At 38.4% G+C, this 16,858-nt stretch overlaps 1 protein-coding gene across 7 annotated transcripts in view; it reads left to right on the top strand.

Moving 5' to 3' along the window:
• Window positions 1–15,939, top strand: part of ralgapa1 (Ral GTPase activating protein catalytic subunit alpha 1) — a 79,147-nt gene extending 63,208 nt beyond the window's left edge. For 5 of the 7 annotated variants that reach the window (XM_084742194.1, XM_084742196.1, XM_084742192.1 and 2 more), the window contains 2 exons: window positions 6,655–6,779; window positions 14,109–15,939. In XM_084742194.1, coding sequence (XP_084598320.1) covers window positions 6,655–6,779; window positions 14,109–14,254 — 271 coding nt within the window. In that variant the 3' untranslated portion in view covers window positions 14,255–15,939. Of the gene's footprint in view, window positions 1–6,654; window positions 6,780–9,800; window positions 9,833–12,164; window positions 12,277–14,108 lie in introns of all 7 variants that reach the window. The other 2 variants (XM_084742199.1, XM_084742195.1) reach the window with 2 other exon arrangements.
• The last annotated feature ends 919 nt before the right edge of the window (window positions 15,940–16,858 follow it).

The following is a 16,858-nucleotide window of genomic DNA, read 5'->3' as shown; positions in this document are numbered from 1 at the left end:
GATTTGTTGATACATCTGGATAGGTTGTCTTGCTTCATGCTAATAGAGATTACTTATATGACTTGGTCACTTTCTTGTCCAAAGGAAATTATTCATAAAAAAAAATCAAGGGGAAATCTGAATAGCAGTGAGTGAACACTGTCCAGAGAAAGTTGGAGCCATCAGCATCGCTTTGGTATTTGTCAATATAAAGCACACCAGCTGGGCTTGTAGACGTGAGAGCAGTGTCTACATTTAACTGATGAGATGCCATTTGGAACCTTGTGCAGCTTTAACTGTGTCATCCTCAGGTTTCTAGTAGTTTTCGGTTTTCACCTCTAATGCTGAGGTCTCCAGTGACATGGTGTCTTGTCTGTTTGCCCTGTGCCATTTTCTTTCTCTCTTCCATTTTGAAATCGGCACAGTCAAATCACGTCTTCGTCATACCTCATGTCCACTGCATAAGTTTGTTGTATGACAGTAATAGGCATCACTGGGTTTAGTGTATATAATCATATGGAGTCAATGATCAGTGATTTTTAGTAACTGCATTACTTGAGTTTCTCAAGGAATCTTTTCAGATCAAGCTTTGAAATTTGACACTAAAACATATATACTCCCACCAAAATTTGAATGTTTGGGTTTCAATATTTAAGGAGCAGTAATGAGAAGCTACAGAATGATTTAAAAAAATATATAATAATAAAATAATTGATCCACCTGGCTGGCAGTATTCTAAATTGACATTCTTACTGCCAATTAATACCTCTGTATCCAAAGCTTGATATAGCTTATTCGTCTCTGCAATATAGCTACAGAACTCAAAGTGCGACAACAAGGGGACATGTTGTGTTATTACCATGAAAAAGGGAACTACAGTTTGTTTTAGCTCCATTTAATTTACCCCATCCTGCTGTCGTGAATAAACCTTGCAAGAACCAAATGTCTTTTGAATCACAGCTGAAACTGGTCCCTACTACTTAGTACTTTTTCAAGTGACATTTACTTTGTCTTTTTAAACACACAGTATGTAATTTCTGCCACAAGGGCTCTCTAAATCAAATGATCAATTTTTAAAAAATCAAATCAAAAGTCAGACTTTGATGACGTTGTGAAGTAGCATGGGATCATGAAAACTGGAAGTCTTCACTGTTAAACAACCACCATTGATGATGAAAATCTTCATGACTCAGCTAGATGTTCTTGGACGAGGTGATGTATTTGTATCAGTTAGCTTTTATTTATGTTATGTTTAGTCATATTTGCCAACTTCCTTCCTTGGTCTCTGACATATCTCATATTTTCCCCCAGGAATTATAGCAACAGGCGACAAAATGATGCACACGTTACCTTGAGTTAAAGTATTTCTCTGAGTTTGAACATAGTTGGACACATTTGGGATAATGTCAGTACACAACTCAACAAAATGTATAACATAAGTCTAGTCTAATTTTTGGACCAATGTGGAAATGTTACATATTGTAGCTTTAATCTGTTTAAAGCTAAAAGTATAGCTTTGTGATGCCATTTTATGATGTTTTACATCATCAGTAGGAAGCAGTAGGTATGGGGCTGAGCAAAGTCAGAAAGTACTGGGAACTGTAAGCATATTTAATAAACAAATACACTGTTGCAAAGGACTGTATCACAGTTTGACATTTTTCACTTTTTTAATTATTTGCATTAGATTGTGGTTTTCCAACAACACACAATTAGAAAAAAAAATACTAAATGAACCCATTTCGATCTAAAGATGTCATAAAAATGAATGGGGGTTGAATGTTTCCAGCAGACTGTATACATTCACATGTACAGCTACAACAGTACAGTGTATGTTGGCACCATATTCGACATACAGACAGAGTCCTACATACAAACCCCCCCCCCCCACACACACACACATCACATCGCAGCGGTGGGCCCAGCTCCTAATGCGCTAACAAGCTCCCTTTCTCCTCCCCTCGCCTCCTCTCCTCCTCCAGTCTCCATCAGTCTCAAGTGATCGCAGGAGTCGAACACAGCCACAATGAATCGCTCTGCGGGAGAGAGAGGGAGAGAAAAGGGCTGAAATGGAGAGAGAGAGAGCTGGAGAAGACACGAACACTTTACTCTCTCCTCTCTTTTCAGCCACACACAAGAAAATGAGTTTCTGACTCAACACAAAAGAGCCTTTTTATCCGCCTCCTCTCTCCTCTATCTTTCTCCTGTCTGCTTTTCTCTGCTCCGCTTTCTCCCTTTTCTCCCTCACCAGCCTTTTCCCCCCTTTCTCCTGTATAATTTTCCCTCTTTCTCTCCTTTTTTTTCTCTCCAAAAGAGATATTTTTCTGCTAATGACTTAATAAGAGGAGCCATCTGAAATTCAATTACAGTAGATTTCATAGTGACGACTGTGATTTGGATGGAGGGAGGGAGGGATGAAGGCAGAGAAGTGTGAATGCAGTGCTAGTTTATTTTCTTTGACCTCTCGCTGGTTTCTACTTTTTAATAGTAATAATAATTTCATGCAGAGTTGCCACACAAAATGCAAATGCACAAAACATTAATAACAAAGTTAAACAAACTATATGAACAAAATTCAATAATACTAACCCTAACCCTGATGATAAATGTCAACTAGTGTTTCCAAGGTACCAAATACTTGATATGTACAAACCGTAATAACAAACCTAATAGGATAAAAGTCTTGACAAATGTAGAGGTGACATTGCTCTCATCCTCTCATGCAAAAAAGTAATGCAGTGGATTTTTTTTGCCAGCAGCTACAATAATTTGCTTTGAATAAACAGAAGAAGAAGTGGGTAGGTGGCATCAGTGGTCACATCTGCTGGCACCTGTGCACTAAATAAATCACCAATTAACAGAAGTAGTGAGCACACAGATCAACATGTGTGCTTTGACAAAAGAAATCCAAAAAAGTAAGCATGGAATTGTGCATGGCAGGTTGTGTACCTGCCACGTATGATATCCCTACAGATTCTAAACTGACAGTTACAGTGCAGTTACTAGTTCTTATAGGCCAATTAAGAAGAGTGTGGAGTCAGCAGTCAATGGCCGTACAAAACGATCTCTGAGATTAGCTGCAGTGATTCGGTTGTAGGCTGCAGGCCGAGTGCAAAACAGCATGCTACTAACAATTCCGCCATGCAAACTGTCACATTTTCAAGGTGTACAAATTACAGTAGGCAGCACTACAGCAGTGATTACACAAAGTGATGATGATTCATAAGTGTCTGAAATCTCAATTTTCTATAATGAGTTACTCAGCACAGCTTGTGTGCACGTATACAGACTGAGCTGGAAGGACACTTTCTTCGCTCTCCTGTTAGTTTTGTTGCACATGTTAGGTCAGAACAATTTACATTGCTCTCATAGGCCTGTTTCACAGCTGGCATTTTGACTTGCCACAGTAGGAAAAGCACAGGTGTTACTAATAACAAACCCTGACTCTGTTTGACTTGAATGGAAGTCTTAATTAAATTCACTGACAACACCTGTGTTTACCCCACAATTTCATGTCAAAATGCTACTGTGAAAATTATTTTTAGTATGTATCTGCTGGATAAATTTAGTATTGGACAACAAGAGACCCCACCATTAATAGAAGTTTAATGACAAATGGTTAAAGGAAGATAAGTTTCAGAGGACTATTCAAAAGTTTGGTGTCAAAGGCAATACGTTAAGACTCCTTAAATTGTCTCCTGTTTAAAGAAAGTGTTTAGCCAATATTTGGGGCTTAAATTACATTTGTTGACATCTTAAAAGGTATTAAAAAGCACTGAAATTAACTTTTTTGTGTAAGCCCTGTAATTAGCAAGAATAACTAAACACGCGTGGCCTTGCAAATATGAAGGTGATACAAGTGCTCAAGCGACAGTTTTGCACCAAGAGGGTATCCATCTCTCTGCTGATGTTGGCTCTTCCCAGCAAGGAGCTGGTGTTTGTGACATAGTGACATAAGGCCGCAGGCAGAAACCCACGCTGAGAGGAAGAATGAGAGAGGGGTGATATAAAGGAGGCAGACCGAGAAAGAGTGAAGAACAGTATAGTGATGTTCTTGTCATTTATCTCAGCAGTGGTACCATGTCTGTATATTTATTTACCTTTCTTCTCCCTGTTCTTTATTTCTTTCACTTTCCCCTGACACTGTAGACTTCTTTCTCGTCTTCACGGTGTCCTTTAAACCTTTTCACCTTCTCAGAAATTACAAAACCGTGGGCACTCATATGGCAGCTTATTTCTAAGAAATTATGATTTTTTTTTCCATAACTGCTGCTTCACACAACCACACAATATTCAAACATGATATAAGGATAATGAAGTGTTATTTGCAGGAATATATGATAGTTTGTGTTCCTCACACATTCATTCACCAAAGGGAGTGGAGTGCGATGCAGGGGAGCAGGAAAAGGCAAACTGTGAGATCACATCAAGACTCGGCGTGTGAGACGCTAGCTTGACGCTCTGTGTGTGACTGCTGCTCTTCTCGCAGCTCGCCGCGGGAGACAGACACACACACTCTCACACACACCGCATTGTGTTATTGCTTAAATATCCTCCTTCCCCACCTCACCTGCTGTCCTCCCCTCTCACCTCCTCTGCAGGATTCTCACCCCTCTTCCTCTCCACCCTTGCTATTTCCTCCCCCACTTTTTTTTTTTACAAGTTCTCTTCCTCCTTCAGCACCTTGCTGTCTTTGCACCTCTAAGCTCCATCCCTCCCCTTCCACTCCCCCCATTTCCTTGCCAACATTAGTATGACTTTAAGCAAGGCCCTGAAAAATATTTTTGAAACAGTAACTGCTATTTTTAGATCTTCCAGCCCTTGAAGCTGCTTTGAAATCAAGAATGTTTAATATCAGTAAAATCTTCAACAAACTGCATCATCTGTCCAAAGTTTATTTAAGTTTCTTCCTATCTTCTTTGCCAGCTTTTTCCACTCATCCTCCCTCTCTCCATCTCTACCCTCCTCCTTTTTCTTTAATTCTGCCAGTGCAGTCTGTCCCTCCACTTTAAAGGAGCCATATTGTTGTTATTATCATTGTCTCTAACTGGATCAGTTACCATTAGACCTGAATCTTTCTCCTTCTGAGGCCCATAGACCAGCTCTCTAACCCAATAGAAAACCCATGGGCGCTATTACAGATGGCTGACCCATTCACAACGCGCCCGCGCACACACACACACGAAAGTACAAACACACAGATTTCATTCTGAAGATTCATTGGCCTAATCCCATCACACACTCAAACAGGGACACATGCACTTACATACACACATTGTGCCTGTCCACAACCAATCTTATCAAATACACACACACACACACTGCTCTCGTTGAAAATCTTTGGTTATTGGAGCTCACTGAGTAAATGGTAATACTATTGGGAGATGATGGGACTGCGTTGTGTGTGTGTGTGTCCGAGAGGCTGTAACAGCTGCATATGGCTGTCATTATGGTTGGATGTATGAGTAGGACTAAGGAAGAGAGGGTAAATGACATTCTATCAATGAGGTTATCTCTAATAGATGGACAGTTGAAGTCCTGGTTTCCATTTACTCTGCTCTCTGCTGAATCCCTGAGCCTCTCTCTTTGAATTCATTGCTGAAAGCTGTAATAGCAAGTGATAAAAGGTCTTTGGATTCATGTTTTCCTCTTTTGGCTGCAGCTTTCTCAGTAGATTCTCATGGTGAACTAGGTATATGGAGTTAACTGGCCTGAGTTGCGAACAGTGTCTCCATCTCAAAAATATTTTTGTACTTTTCTTATTTTATTATATTGTATTTTATTCTAGGTTTTTTTTCCTCTTCTTAAGTTTTATATTCCATTTGTGTTTTTTTAGCTTTATTTTACAGTCTCCAGTTTAGTTTTCAAACGTTATATTACAGTTTCTGCTCTATCCTTGTGATTGTTGTTTATGTCAGACATTTCTTAATTTAGACTCTATGCAACCCTGCAGTTTCTTATTGCACTTGCATGATTTTGGGAGAGTGTGAATATTACTCATGTTTTTTTTTCCTGAAATGTTTGGTGAAATGTTTTTTTAATGAATTTTGAACTGTGCAGAGCAACAACTGAGTTCCATTATAAAGAATGTGCAAACACTAAAACAATCAAGAAAATGTACAAGATTTAAATCAGGGTTCACTCTCACTGAATTTGTCTCTATAAAGTTGAGAGACTTAACAAAGGATGGCTAGTCTGAAATTTAGTTCCTAGTATGGATCTGTGGATCCTACATTCCCCATAACAGTTGGGTGGTCTTTAGTTAGGCCCTCCTGTCTGGTGAACACCCATACCTGTCAAACTCCACACTTTGAGTTTGTGACCTTATTTTTATTTTACCTTTATTTAACCGGAGTCATTAACAAACACAAAAAACAAATTCTTTTTGACAATGGTGGCCAGATATAAGGCAAAGCCTTTAATAAAGGTCCCTTGTGTTAGATTTACTTGCAATTTAATAGCAAAACATGGCAGAAATGGAATATAATATTCATAAGTATGTGTTCATTAGTGTATAATCAACTGAAAATAAGTCCACCATGTTTCTACAGTAGCTCAGAACAGACAAACCAAACACTTGCTCTAGATACAGACTTTCGCTTCTCTTTTTTCATGTGTTTTGTTCGTATCTGTCTCCGTTTTTTGTTGTCATTTGCCCTTGACCTTTGACCTCAGCTACGAGGAGCGAGCCAGATACCTAGAAACCATCGTACAGCACCACCAGGAGCCAACCACATTTGAGGATTACGCAGCTCGAGTCTACAGTCCTGCTCCCTGCACACACCTGTCCTCTGACACAGGTAACAGCCAGCAAACTTTCACTCTGTGAAACATCCAGTAACCAGGTGAATATTATGCCACATCAGCAGCTTCACCTATCAGTCAAAACCCCAGTGGCTTTGAGAGAACTGGTGACTAATACAGTTTCAGTAGACAAAATCTGGATAGAAATTTCCCATCTATTTCTTGTCCCTTACCACAAATCTTTGGGAGAATTTCGAACTGAAAGCAAGTGACATTAAAATATACATTATAGAGAAACAAAATATAAATATTATTGCTAAATACTTGGTGTATTTGTGTGTTCGGCCAAGTTAAGTGACATTGAACTCGCTTTTTCTCTTTTTAAATACTGTACAATAATTGTCCTGCCTGCTGGACTGTAAACTACCAACCCTCCAGTGTTTTGAACTACAGAGTTTTGACACACACACACACTGGCAGCTCACAGTGTGATTCACAGTCTTGTATCTGATGAGTCCTGTTTTCTGTCCAAAGCTGTGTTCAGCCTTCTTCTATCTCCAGAGCATCTCTGAGGAATTAGCTGACATCTGATCAGCCGTAGAGATGCCAGACATGCACATGGGAGTCGTATTCTAAAGTATGACTCTCATATGTATCCTGTTAGGTTTATTAGACGGATACTCATAATTTTTGTCAGTAATGTGTCTGGTTAACTGTAATTTAAAATAGTGTACTGTCCTTTGACTCACACATAATGAAATTATTTAACGTGGCAGTTATTTGCAATAATTTGATTAAGCGGCTCAGCCACACATTTTCTTTATAAAGAGGTATGATAATATAGAGCATAAAGAGACACAGCTGTCTGATGTAGGTCTGTGTTAGTCACACATCGGTGTAATAATGTAAGTTTGTCATGGTCCAGTGACACATTTTACTTAATTTGCCAGTCAAGCAGAGGTGTGTGTGTTTGTCTAAATGTGTGTTATTGATCGCTGTTGTTTTTCTCAGCCAGCTGCTCTTCATCTCACCAGCTACTGTGTCAACAATATTAATAATTATACAAATATAATCAATCTGCTTTGAGACTGAATAACATTCACAATCTGACAATCTATTAGTTTCCCCAAATGTTCATTCAGAATATTGAATGGTACTCAACTCCTCTGCCAGAAGGAGTATATTGCTCTTAACTAGGTTGTCAGTGTGTTGTTCAGCCCCAAATGTTATTTCCGAACACAGGATCAAAAAGGTAATCAGATAATATTAGAGCTCCTCATAGCTTCGTATTTCAGAACACTTTTCAGTTTGTCAAATGTGCATATAATGTCATGTCAGGTTCATAATTCAGATCATGTTTTTGACAAAATCAGAGCATATGATCCTGTGCTCTGAAATAAGCCTTGCTCAAATTACTACAAACCACCCCTCCCTCTTATCTCTCTGTCTGTCTGTCTCTGGGCCCTATCTTACATCCCACGTTCACGTCCAGCGCTAGTTAGTCTTAATATGAGGTGTGGTCAGGCACATTGTTGGCATATTGTTATCTTGAGGCAGCAGAAAGTGATTGTGCCATTGACTAACAAAAACCCGATTTAAAGTCCACGGCACAATATTTTCCTGCTATTTAAAGGATAGATTATTCAGATAACAAGATGCACCTGCATAAGGAAGTTTACCAACCACATACACTCTACAGTTAATCCACAGGTCATAGAAATGAACATTTTGATTAATAGCAGATGGGATGTATGTGGTTAAAACAGGGTGAAACTTCAAGAGAGCCACTGTGTGCATTCACGCACGAGTCACAGCAGCTGTAACTTTATTGTGTTTAAATCCAACAGTATCTGTTAGGATCTGATGTCAATCAAAGTGTTCTTCTACACATTCAAAAGGTGTCACACACACACTTTAGGTTCAAACAGTGAAATTCTTTGGAGCAAAGCAGCTTAATAAATCTTGACTTCCATGAGAGCATTCTAAAAAATTTTCCACCAGAAAGTTTTCACTGACGTGTCAAATTTATACCTACAGTTTTTGGCTTTGCTTCTTAAGTATTAACAATAATTGCTACAACGTGCATGGGTAAAAATGACTGACATCAGTCTCTCTGATTATTAAATTTTATTTTAAATTATTACGAGGAGTGCAAGCTTTCCAGGTGATTCCTTTATTATGTGTTGTATTGATGTATTAGTGTTTTCTTCAACATATACTGTAATGATTACAGAGACTGCTTTCAGTAATTAATGTACCCAAGTAACTTTTCCATGCCTGCGTTAATGTCACAACAGTCATGCTGCTGTGCCTCATGTATAAATGCGGACAGCCTTTCTCTTACTGGGGAGTTGCTTCACCTTGTTTCACCCACTTTCAGCCCATCCACTGTTAATCGGTGTTAATCTTTATGATCTGGCTGCCTGACCCGTAGGTTAATAGCAGTGCCTACAGTTTTAACTGCAGTCAATACATCACTACTAGTGTTTTCAGCCTCCCCGATCGCTTCTCTAACATGTCGAATCCAGCATTTAAATAGCAATGCACTAGGTTGAGGTGCACATGGCTTTTAAAGGAAATGGGTGATGACACTCAGATTGGTTTAATTAATGTTACACCCCAAACTCAACTAGGATTAATTAAAAGACTAAATCCAACCTTTTTGTACCCAGATTTTGTCAGTTTAACCAGCAAAAGTGTAGTTGAACATGCCCTAAATGCACCTGTGTCATGCACTTTAGGCCGTGCGCTATACATCATCTAAATAGGGCCCTCTCTTTCTCTCTCTCTCTCTACCCCTCCCCCTCCCTATATTAACTTACAGGTTCCCCTCCCTTAACAGCACAATGATCAAACATTCTTCTCTTTTTCTGTTTTCATTTTAATTTCACCTATTTTGTTCTTTTATTTGATTCTTCACTTTATTGTCTTTACTTATTTTTTTAAATTTTCTTTTTCTTTTTTTCTTTTTTCATTCCTTTTTATTTATTTATTTATTTTCATTTTATTTTTGGTTCTGTATATTTTTCTTTTTATTTCTTCTTTTCCTTTTCTTTTTGTCCCCCCTCCTCCTTTAGATCGTAATGTCTCACTTGCCTATAGCTAAAAGGTAAGCCTGGTCACATGATTGACACGCTCCGTTCTGATTGGCTCTTCCTTACTGACATTTCAGCCTGACCTGTGCTTTCCTCTGATTCCTCCACCGTATTGTGTTTTCTCAATTTTTCTCAGATTTCTCCTCTGTGTTTTCCACAGTTTGAGCCGGTCTGCATGTGTTTATAGTTCTATACTGTCTAAAAGGAAGTGTCATTTTCTGCTCAGTTGTGTGTAGTTTGACTTAACACAGTGTGTAACACTGGTCTGAACTTAAGAGATTTATTTTTAAAATGAGCTCTGTCTCATTATGCAACTTTCCATCTTGAAACATCGAGTGTAATATTAATCCTGTCCTCCTCCCACTTCAGGATTATGTCCTGGCGCTTGTCCTTAATTGTTATTAGACTGTACTAACTGGCCCACAGATAGTGGACCTCTTGAATGTATCTGAATCTGCTCTTTTTAAGGCTGCCATTGCTGTGAGTATTTTAAATCTGCATTAACTCATTATCTTGGCCACTTTGGAGGCAGCAGAAAAGCTTGAAACGAAACACTGACACATTACAACCTTATAAGGTTGTTTTGGTGAACGTTTTAGCAAACTGTTGCCTATTTACACATCTAGCAACATTAACATTCATTTGGAGTTGTTTGTGGCCATCTGATGAATATAAGTCCAATATTCATGCTCCCTTTACCTTTGTTTTGGTCTCTACCTGCTCCTGGGGGAAATAACTGACTCTTCAGCTCCTAAATGCTGCTGTGCACGATAAAACCAAACAATGAGCTGATGAAGTCAAAAATACTCCATGGAGTTCTATTATTGTTCTATTCCACTGGGATTTTGATTCCGTTGTCTTCATGCGTGTTGACAGGCTTCAGCTGTTCCACATGTGTGACTGACTCAGGAGGATTCAGCTGAAGTAACTATTTATCACCGTGTGACTTTTAGTCCTCAAGCACTTTACCTGCTTCATACCAAACTACACTCAGTGATGAAAGTGAGACGTCCTTTTTTTTATAACAACGTGACATTTCTGCTCTCTCGTGTTTTCACTCACTCAGTAATTTTCCTGTTTGTTCTGTTAACCTGCGATGTCTCACTGACCTGGTGAAACTTTACCTCTAACCTTTTGTATGCTCCTCTCTTCCTGGTTTTGATACGATGTAGTACTGTAGCACAACACACAAACACACACTGACACACACTTTAAAATGGGTAAGCATATCTAATATAGGTTCACACATACACATATTGAATGTACAACTTTAAACTAACAAGTTTTCCTCCTTCTGTACTACAGTTGTATTGGTACATTTGAAATAAGTAACTTAATGGTGGGGATAATAAAATTAAGCATAATAATAATGTAGTTAAAATGATTTATGTATCACCATATGTGTGTACATGTTTTGTACAGTGTGTGTTGTTGTCTGTTTTGTCTCTTATTTCTTTCCATTCTGTTGTGTTGAATGTACTTTTTCTTATTGTTTGTTATTCATTTCTTCAATTTTGTTTCTTTTCTTTGACCATCCCTCCTTCAATCACCTCAACTGCTCCTTCATCCATTTTCCTCTTTTTATACATTTTTATTTTCTTCTCCTTCCTTTCCTTGTATTTTATTTCTCCTCCTTTTTGGTGTTTCCTTTCTTTATCCCATCCTTTCCTTTCCATCCATTTCCTGTCCTTTTTTTCTTTTCCTCTCCTATTCCCTTTTTTCTTTGCTTTCCTACCCTCTCCTGATCTTTTATTTCCTCTCATTTCTTTCATCTCCTTTCCTTTCTTTTCTTTTTTCTTTCATTTTCCTTTCTTTCCCCTTCATTTTTTATCCTTTCCTTTCCCTTCCCATCCTGTCTATACATTTCCTCTCCTCCTCTGCCTTTTTTCATTTCCTCACCTCCTGCTCCACTCCTGTCCTTTCTTTCCTTTCCTTTCCCATCCTCTTCTTTCTATCTCTGACCCTTCCTTTCCCATTTTTCCTTTGTTTCCCCCTTCTCTTTCCCCCTTCTCCTTTCCTTTCCTTTTTTCCTTTACATGCATTTCCTTTACTTCCCTCTCCTCTTGTTGTTTGCTTTCCTGTCCTCTCTTTTCTTTCATCTCTTTTTCTTTCCCCCTTCTTTTCCTCTCCTTTCATTTCCTTTCCCATCCTTTTCCTTTCCTCTGCATACATTCCCTGTCACTTCCTCTTCCTCTCCTCTCCTCTGCTCTTTCCTTGTCTCATCTCCTTTCCCATTTTTCCTTTCCTTTCTCTTCCTTTCCCCCTTTCCTCTCCTCTCCTCTCCTCTCCTCTCCTCTCCTCTCCTCTCCTCTCCTCTCCTCTCCTCTCCTCTCCTCTCCTCCCTAGAGGAGCATAGTGTTATGTGTCTCATGGTCCCTAAACCATTAGACAGCTTTAACCTGCTCAGGGTGAAGGGGAAGGGTCTGAAGCAGAAGGTCCTTCATGCTAGCTGTGAATGGTATGCTACATAGGTAGAAACTTACTTTAGATCCTCTTCCTCGTGTACTTAAATATCAGTTTTAGGCCCAATGGTCATGTCTTTTTCTAGTCTAGTTTTCTAGTCTACTTTCACAGCAGCCGGTGTAGAAACTATTCAGAATTTTCCATGTAAATCTGTCTACTAAAATATAAAAAGCATTTACCTGCATTTACCTTATCTGCTGAGGTAGGTCAGAATTTATTTGTAGCTAATATAAACTGTAAACTCAAATTCTTGTCTCTCATAAAAAGATCTGTGTGGTCACATCATCCTTCAACATTTTTAATCTAATAAAGTGACCCAATGGTGCTAAATATCAACCGTGTTTTATTCAGAACTGTTTGGGCAAATAATCAGTCGGTTTGTCTGACAGTATCTTCTACAGTATCTTGTAACTGGAAACTTGCATTGACTCATTGCTTGAACAGAGACTAGCGATGCCCAATGTGAGCTGAGCATGTGTGCACGTGTAGCTTCAGCACTTAACGTTTGTGCTATCACTGAATTTAAATAGTTGTCGAGCACATGTTGCTTCGACAGCAGACAGCAAAACGCAGGTGTTAAACATTTGACATGGAGACAAGTTTATTTATAAAGATTTCAATGACACGTACAGTTTCAGGAGGCCTCACAGGGAAAAGTACTTAAAACACCACACAAGGCTTCATTTTTCAACCCATTTACTAGTATAGTGTTTCTCCAGCTGTAGAACGGTCAGCACAACGAAGTGTGACATCAAATAAAGTTGTTTTAAGGAAGTGTAGTCGTTTTATGGGAACTAGAATGAACCCACTGTACACTGTAAAAGCAACAAGGTTGAGAAAATGCATAAAATGATTTATGAGTTTTGAGCCAAACTGAAACTTAATTTTTGAAAAAGTTTTACCAGTGAATAATGTTTTGTTCAGATAGTTTAATTTTCTTCTTTAGATAAACTTAAATATTTAAATTTAAGAAACCCCCAAAAAATTAATATTCAACTGTGATATTTAGAAATCATGATATTGATATCATGTTAAAATAAACATACGATAATATCATGTAGATAATCTGTAGTTAAACATACTGTATGCTCTTAAGTGAGTTACAGTTATGGTTACAGACTCTCTCCACTTCCCTACACTCAGATTTTGAGTGTAATTCATTTGCCAAAAAAGAAATAACACACAGAGTAAATAACATTGAATTTGACAGACATGATTATTCATTAATTAATTTATTTAGTTTGTTAGTTTATTTATTTATTTCAGTTTTTCTATAGATACTGCAATAATATTGTTATCTGGAATTATTTTGGCCATTTTTGAAATTTTATTTCTTTAAGGAAGGAAAGCAGAAACACTTGAAGTTAAAAGAAAAAATACTGTGTACTGACAAAAACTGCTGTACACATCATATTTATTATTTAATAATATTAAAATTATTTTAGAGTAGTCATTTTTCTTCATTTTTAAATATCGTATCATGGACTTTTCACCGTAGTATGATCTTACTTTGAGTAGAATAAATATTGAGTAAAATAGAGCTTGTCTGTTGTCTTTCTAGCTGTCTGTCTTGTGTGTTGTCCTGTCTGTGTGTGTGTCTGTCATTCTGTCTGTCCTGCCTGTGTTATTGTAGTTGTGCATTCTGGCTCAATAGAACAACATGGGGTGTGATGTAATTTTCTTGTTGTCCCCTTATCCTTTTCTGCTCTTATTTACCTCCTCCCTCCTCTCCTTTATCCCTGCCTTCCCCCGTACATCCACCCTCCACACTCCATCTCCCGGTCCCTTCACCTCACCTCACCTCACCTCACCCGTCCTCCTCCTCAGGCTCCTGCCTAGAGATTCTTCGGGGAGAAAGTCCGGCTCTTGGGGAGGCCGGGAGCGACTCGGCGTCCCCCATGTCTCCTCGGACTAGCAAGAGCCGCATGTCCATGAAGCTGCGACGCTCCTCGGGATCAGCCAATAAGACTTAAGCTCTCTAGATTGCATGACCTAGTCTGAATGGACACTTCAGGTCCTCAGAAGATGTTCCTCCAGAGGAAATCTGGTCTACAATTGTAGAAAAAAGTACAAAGTAAAAGAATTAGACGTGAAATTAACAGATATACAACAGGACAGATGATGGGTGGTGTTCTCCTCCAGCATGCTGCCGCTCTGATCGGACACTGGCCTTTTTATGTACAGAACGCTTCGTCGCACAGTTGTACTCTCAAAAACACGTGTAATAGTATTCTGTGGACTATATAATATACTGTAACTTTATTTTGAAACTGCTCACAGCTGCTGAATTTTTATCCTTAAGCTTTGCTGTTAAAATAAACAGTTGAACCAGTGCTGCAGCATGCTGATGTATGCCACAGTAGAACAAATGCAGCCTAAAGCAGTGCAGTATTAGTTCGTAATAATCTGTGCCATGTTAGCAATTGCACAAACTCCAGTGTAACCAGGACTGCAAAAAGCTTAAGTGTGCCACATTCATACACTGAGATCAGAACAAAAGCAGAGGCTCTTCGGTCTCTTTGTGTTGCTGAACGTTGCTTTTGGGGACTCTGTATATTTATACTATAGTCGGTCCATGTGTGTACAGACAGAAATATGAGTTTTGATATAAAAAAGAATGAAATCGGAGTGATTGCACCTATTGTGTTGCCTAAAGAAAGTGAGATAAAAGTCTATTTTTGTTCTCAGTACAGCATCAGGCCTATAATGATAGGGCAGGGGTCACTTTCTAATCAGTCCTTGTAAAATGTAAATAGAAACTCATCTATTTGCTAACAATAATTACAATACCAATAAAAAAAAATGATAGCCTGTCCTTGTGGATCTGGCAACACTCTCTAGCCAAAAATGCTCTGATGAAAATCCCCTCCTTGAACTTACAGGACTGAAAGCTGACCCTCTGAGTGAAGCCACATGAGAAACTGTTAAAGTAATGATGGAGGGAGTATTTGTCTTTCATAAAGGAGAGAAAAGCGCTTTCTATAAAATTAACGATCAAAGAGGAGGCACTTGTTAAATACAGTTTTTTGTTTGTTTGTTTTTTTGCTAATGCTGTAAAATGTGGACAAGCACTGATTTTCGTTACATTTATGTTCCTTTTTTTTGGTCCATTTTTTAAAAATTGACTGTAAAATGTTTTTTCTTTTGACCCGAACAAGAATGTTGCTGTATTTTTTAAGTTCAGTGTCACTCTGTCATCTGATGCAATCGAACCACAGCATTTTTTTCTTAGTTCTTTTGACTATATATATAAATATTCTGTATATCTATATATGTATGAGTATAAATATATATATATAGTAGATATATGAATATCTATGAGAATATGTACAGTGTGAGGAGGCTTGTTGTGTATATACTGTTATGTGAGAATAGCTGCCAAAGCCAAACTGTGGTTTAACCTCAGACCACATATCTGCTAAAAATGGGTTGACACTACAAGATTTTTTTTTTCCTTTTTGTTAACAGTTTGCACTTCATTTTCTAGGACTTTAAAGGTAATGTCATTGTAGCTCGAATATTCTTCTTTACTGTTTATGTCTGTGACCTTGATATCACAACCAGATTGATGAAATTCGATAGAAGAAACAGGTTCAGGCTGTCATTTTCCTAGTTTTCTTTGTTTGTCGTATTTGTAAGAGGCCCAGTGTCTTCTGAGGCAGGTTTAGTTTTCAGCTACCTTAACTGGGGTGGAAGAATGAAAGAAAAATACTGTAGATCAAAGGCCAAAGAGGGGGAGAAAGGAAAGAGATGTCAAGTTACGATCACTGAAATATCAATGGTTTTGTGCTTATTTTTTTCACTCTGCGCTTAGATTTAGACTCATCCCCCTGTTCCATGTCTGGATGGAGGGGATCCGCATGTAATCACAAAAATTTAACACTAACTGTAGATGATTTTCGTGTATTTAACGGCGTCGTTTCAGCACTCCATAAAACTGACGAGGTTTAGAATCAGCTTACTTTGTCTTGTCGTTTTCCACGTCTCCATTATTTCTTTTATCCATGGTCTGATCCCTGGTAAAGGAAACATACATACGTGAAAGATCTGTATTTGAACATATAGATCTGAGTTAAAGATCTTGCATTATGCTTTGCTGCTTGAAGTATTCACAGTTCTATTTTCGGTTACTGTTTTTAATGTTTTATTTCAGCAATAGATTCTCCATAGAGAGGAACGGGATTGTAATTTTTTTTTTTTTTTTTTTACCCCTCCATGGGGGATGAAATTTTAGAAATTTGCCCTTGTCAAATTCATGTGGTGTTACTTGTTTGCGTGTGAATATTTGAAGTCAGCTGAGATTTGAGTTGTCCCTTTAAATTATTGCTGTTACATTTGTTATCATTGCTGAGGTTCAAGCACCATTGATCGATTGAGGCACGTGGTCCAGTAGCCCCACTGCACTCTGGGACTGATCTGTACATGCTGTATATAGACTACAGCTCGCCTGGCTGCCAGTCAGCGACTGTGTCACGTCGACAACCTGAACCTGTTCAGGCTACATCCCAAACTGTCTCAGTACCAACACCTGTTTACACTCCTTTAAAATACCAGTGACTCCACATGATGCTGCTTTT

Source organism: Lutjanus erythropterus, chromosome 18, assembly GCF_056507025.1.
Source record: "Lutjanus erythropterus isolate fLutEry1 chromosome 18, fLutEry1.hap2, whole genome shotgun sequence".
In the NCBI taxonomy this organism is placed as follows: domain Eukaryota; kingdom Metazoa; phylum Chordata; class Actinopteri; order Lutjaniformes; family Lutjanidae; genus Lutjanus; species Lutjanus erythropterus.
Note: the sequence above shows the minus strand (reverse complement) of the source record. Positions and strands in the feature narration are given on the sequence as shown.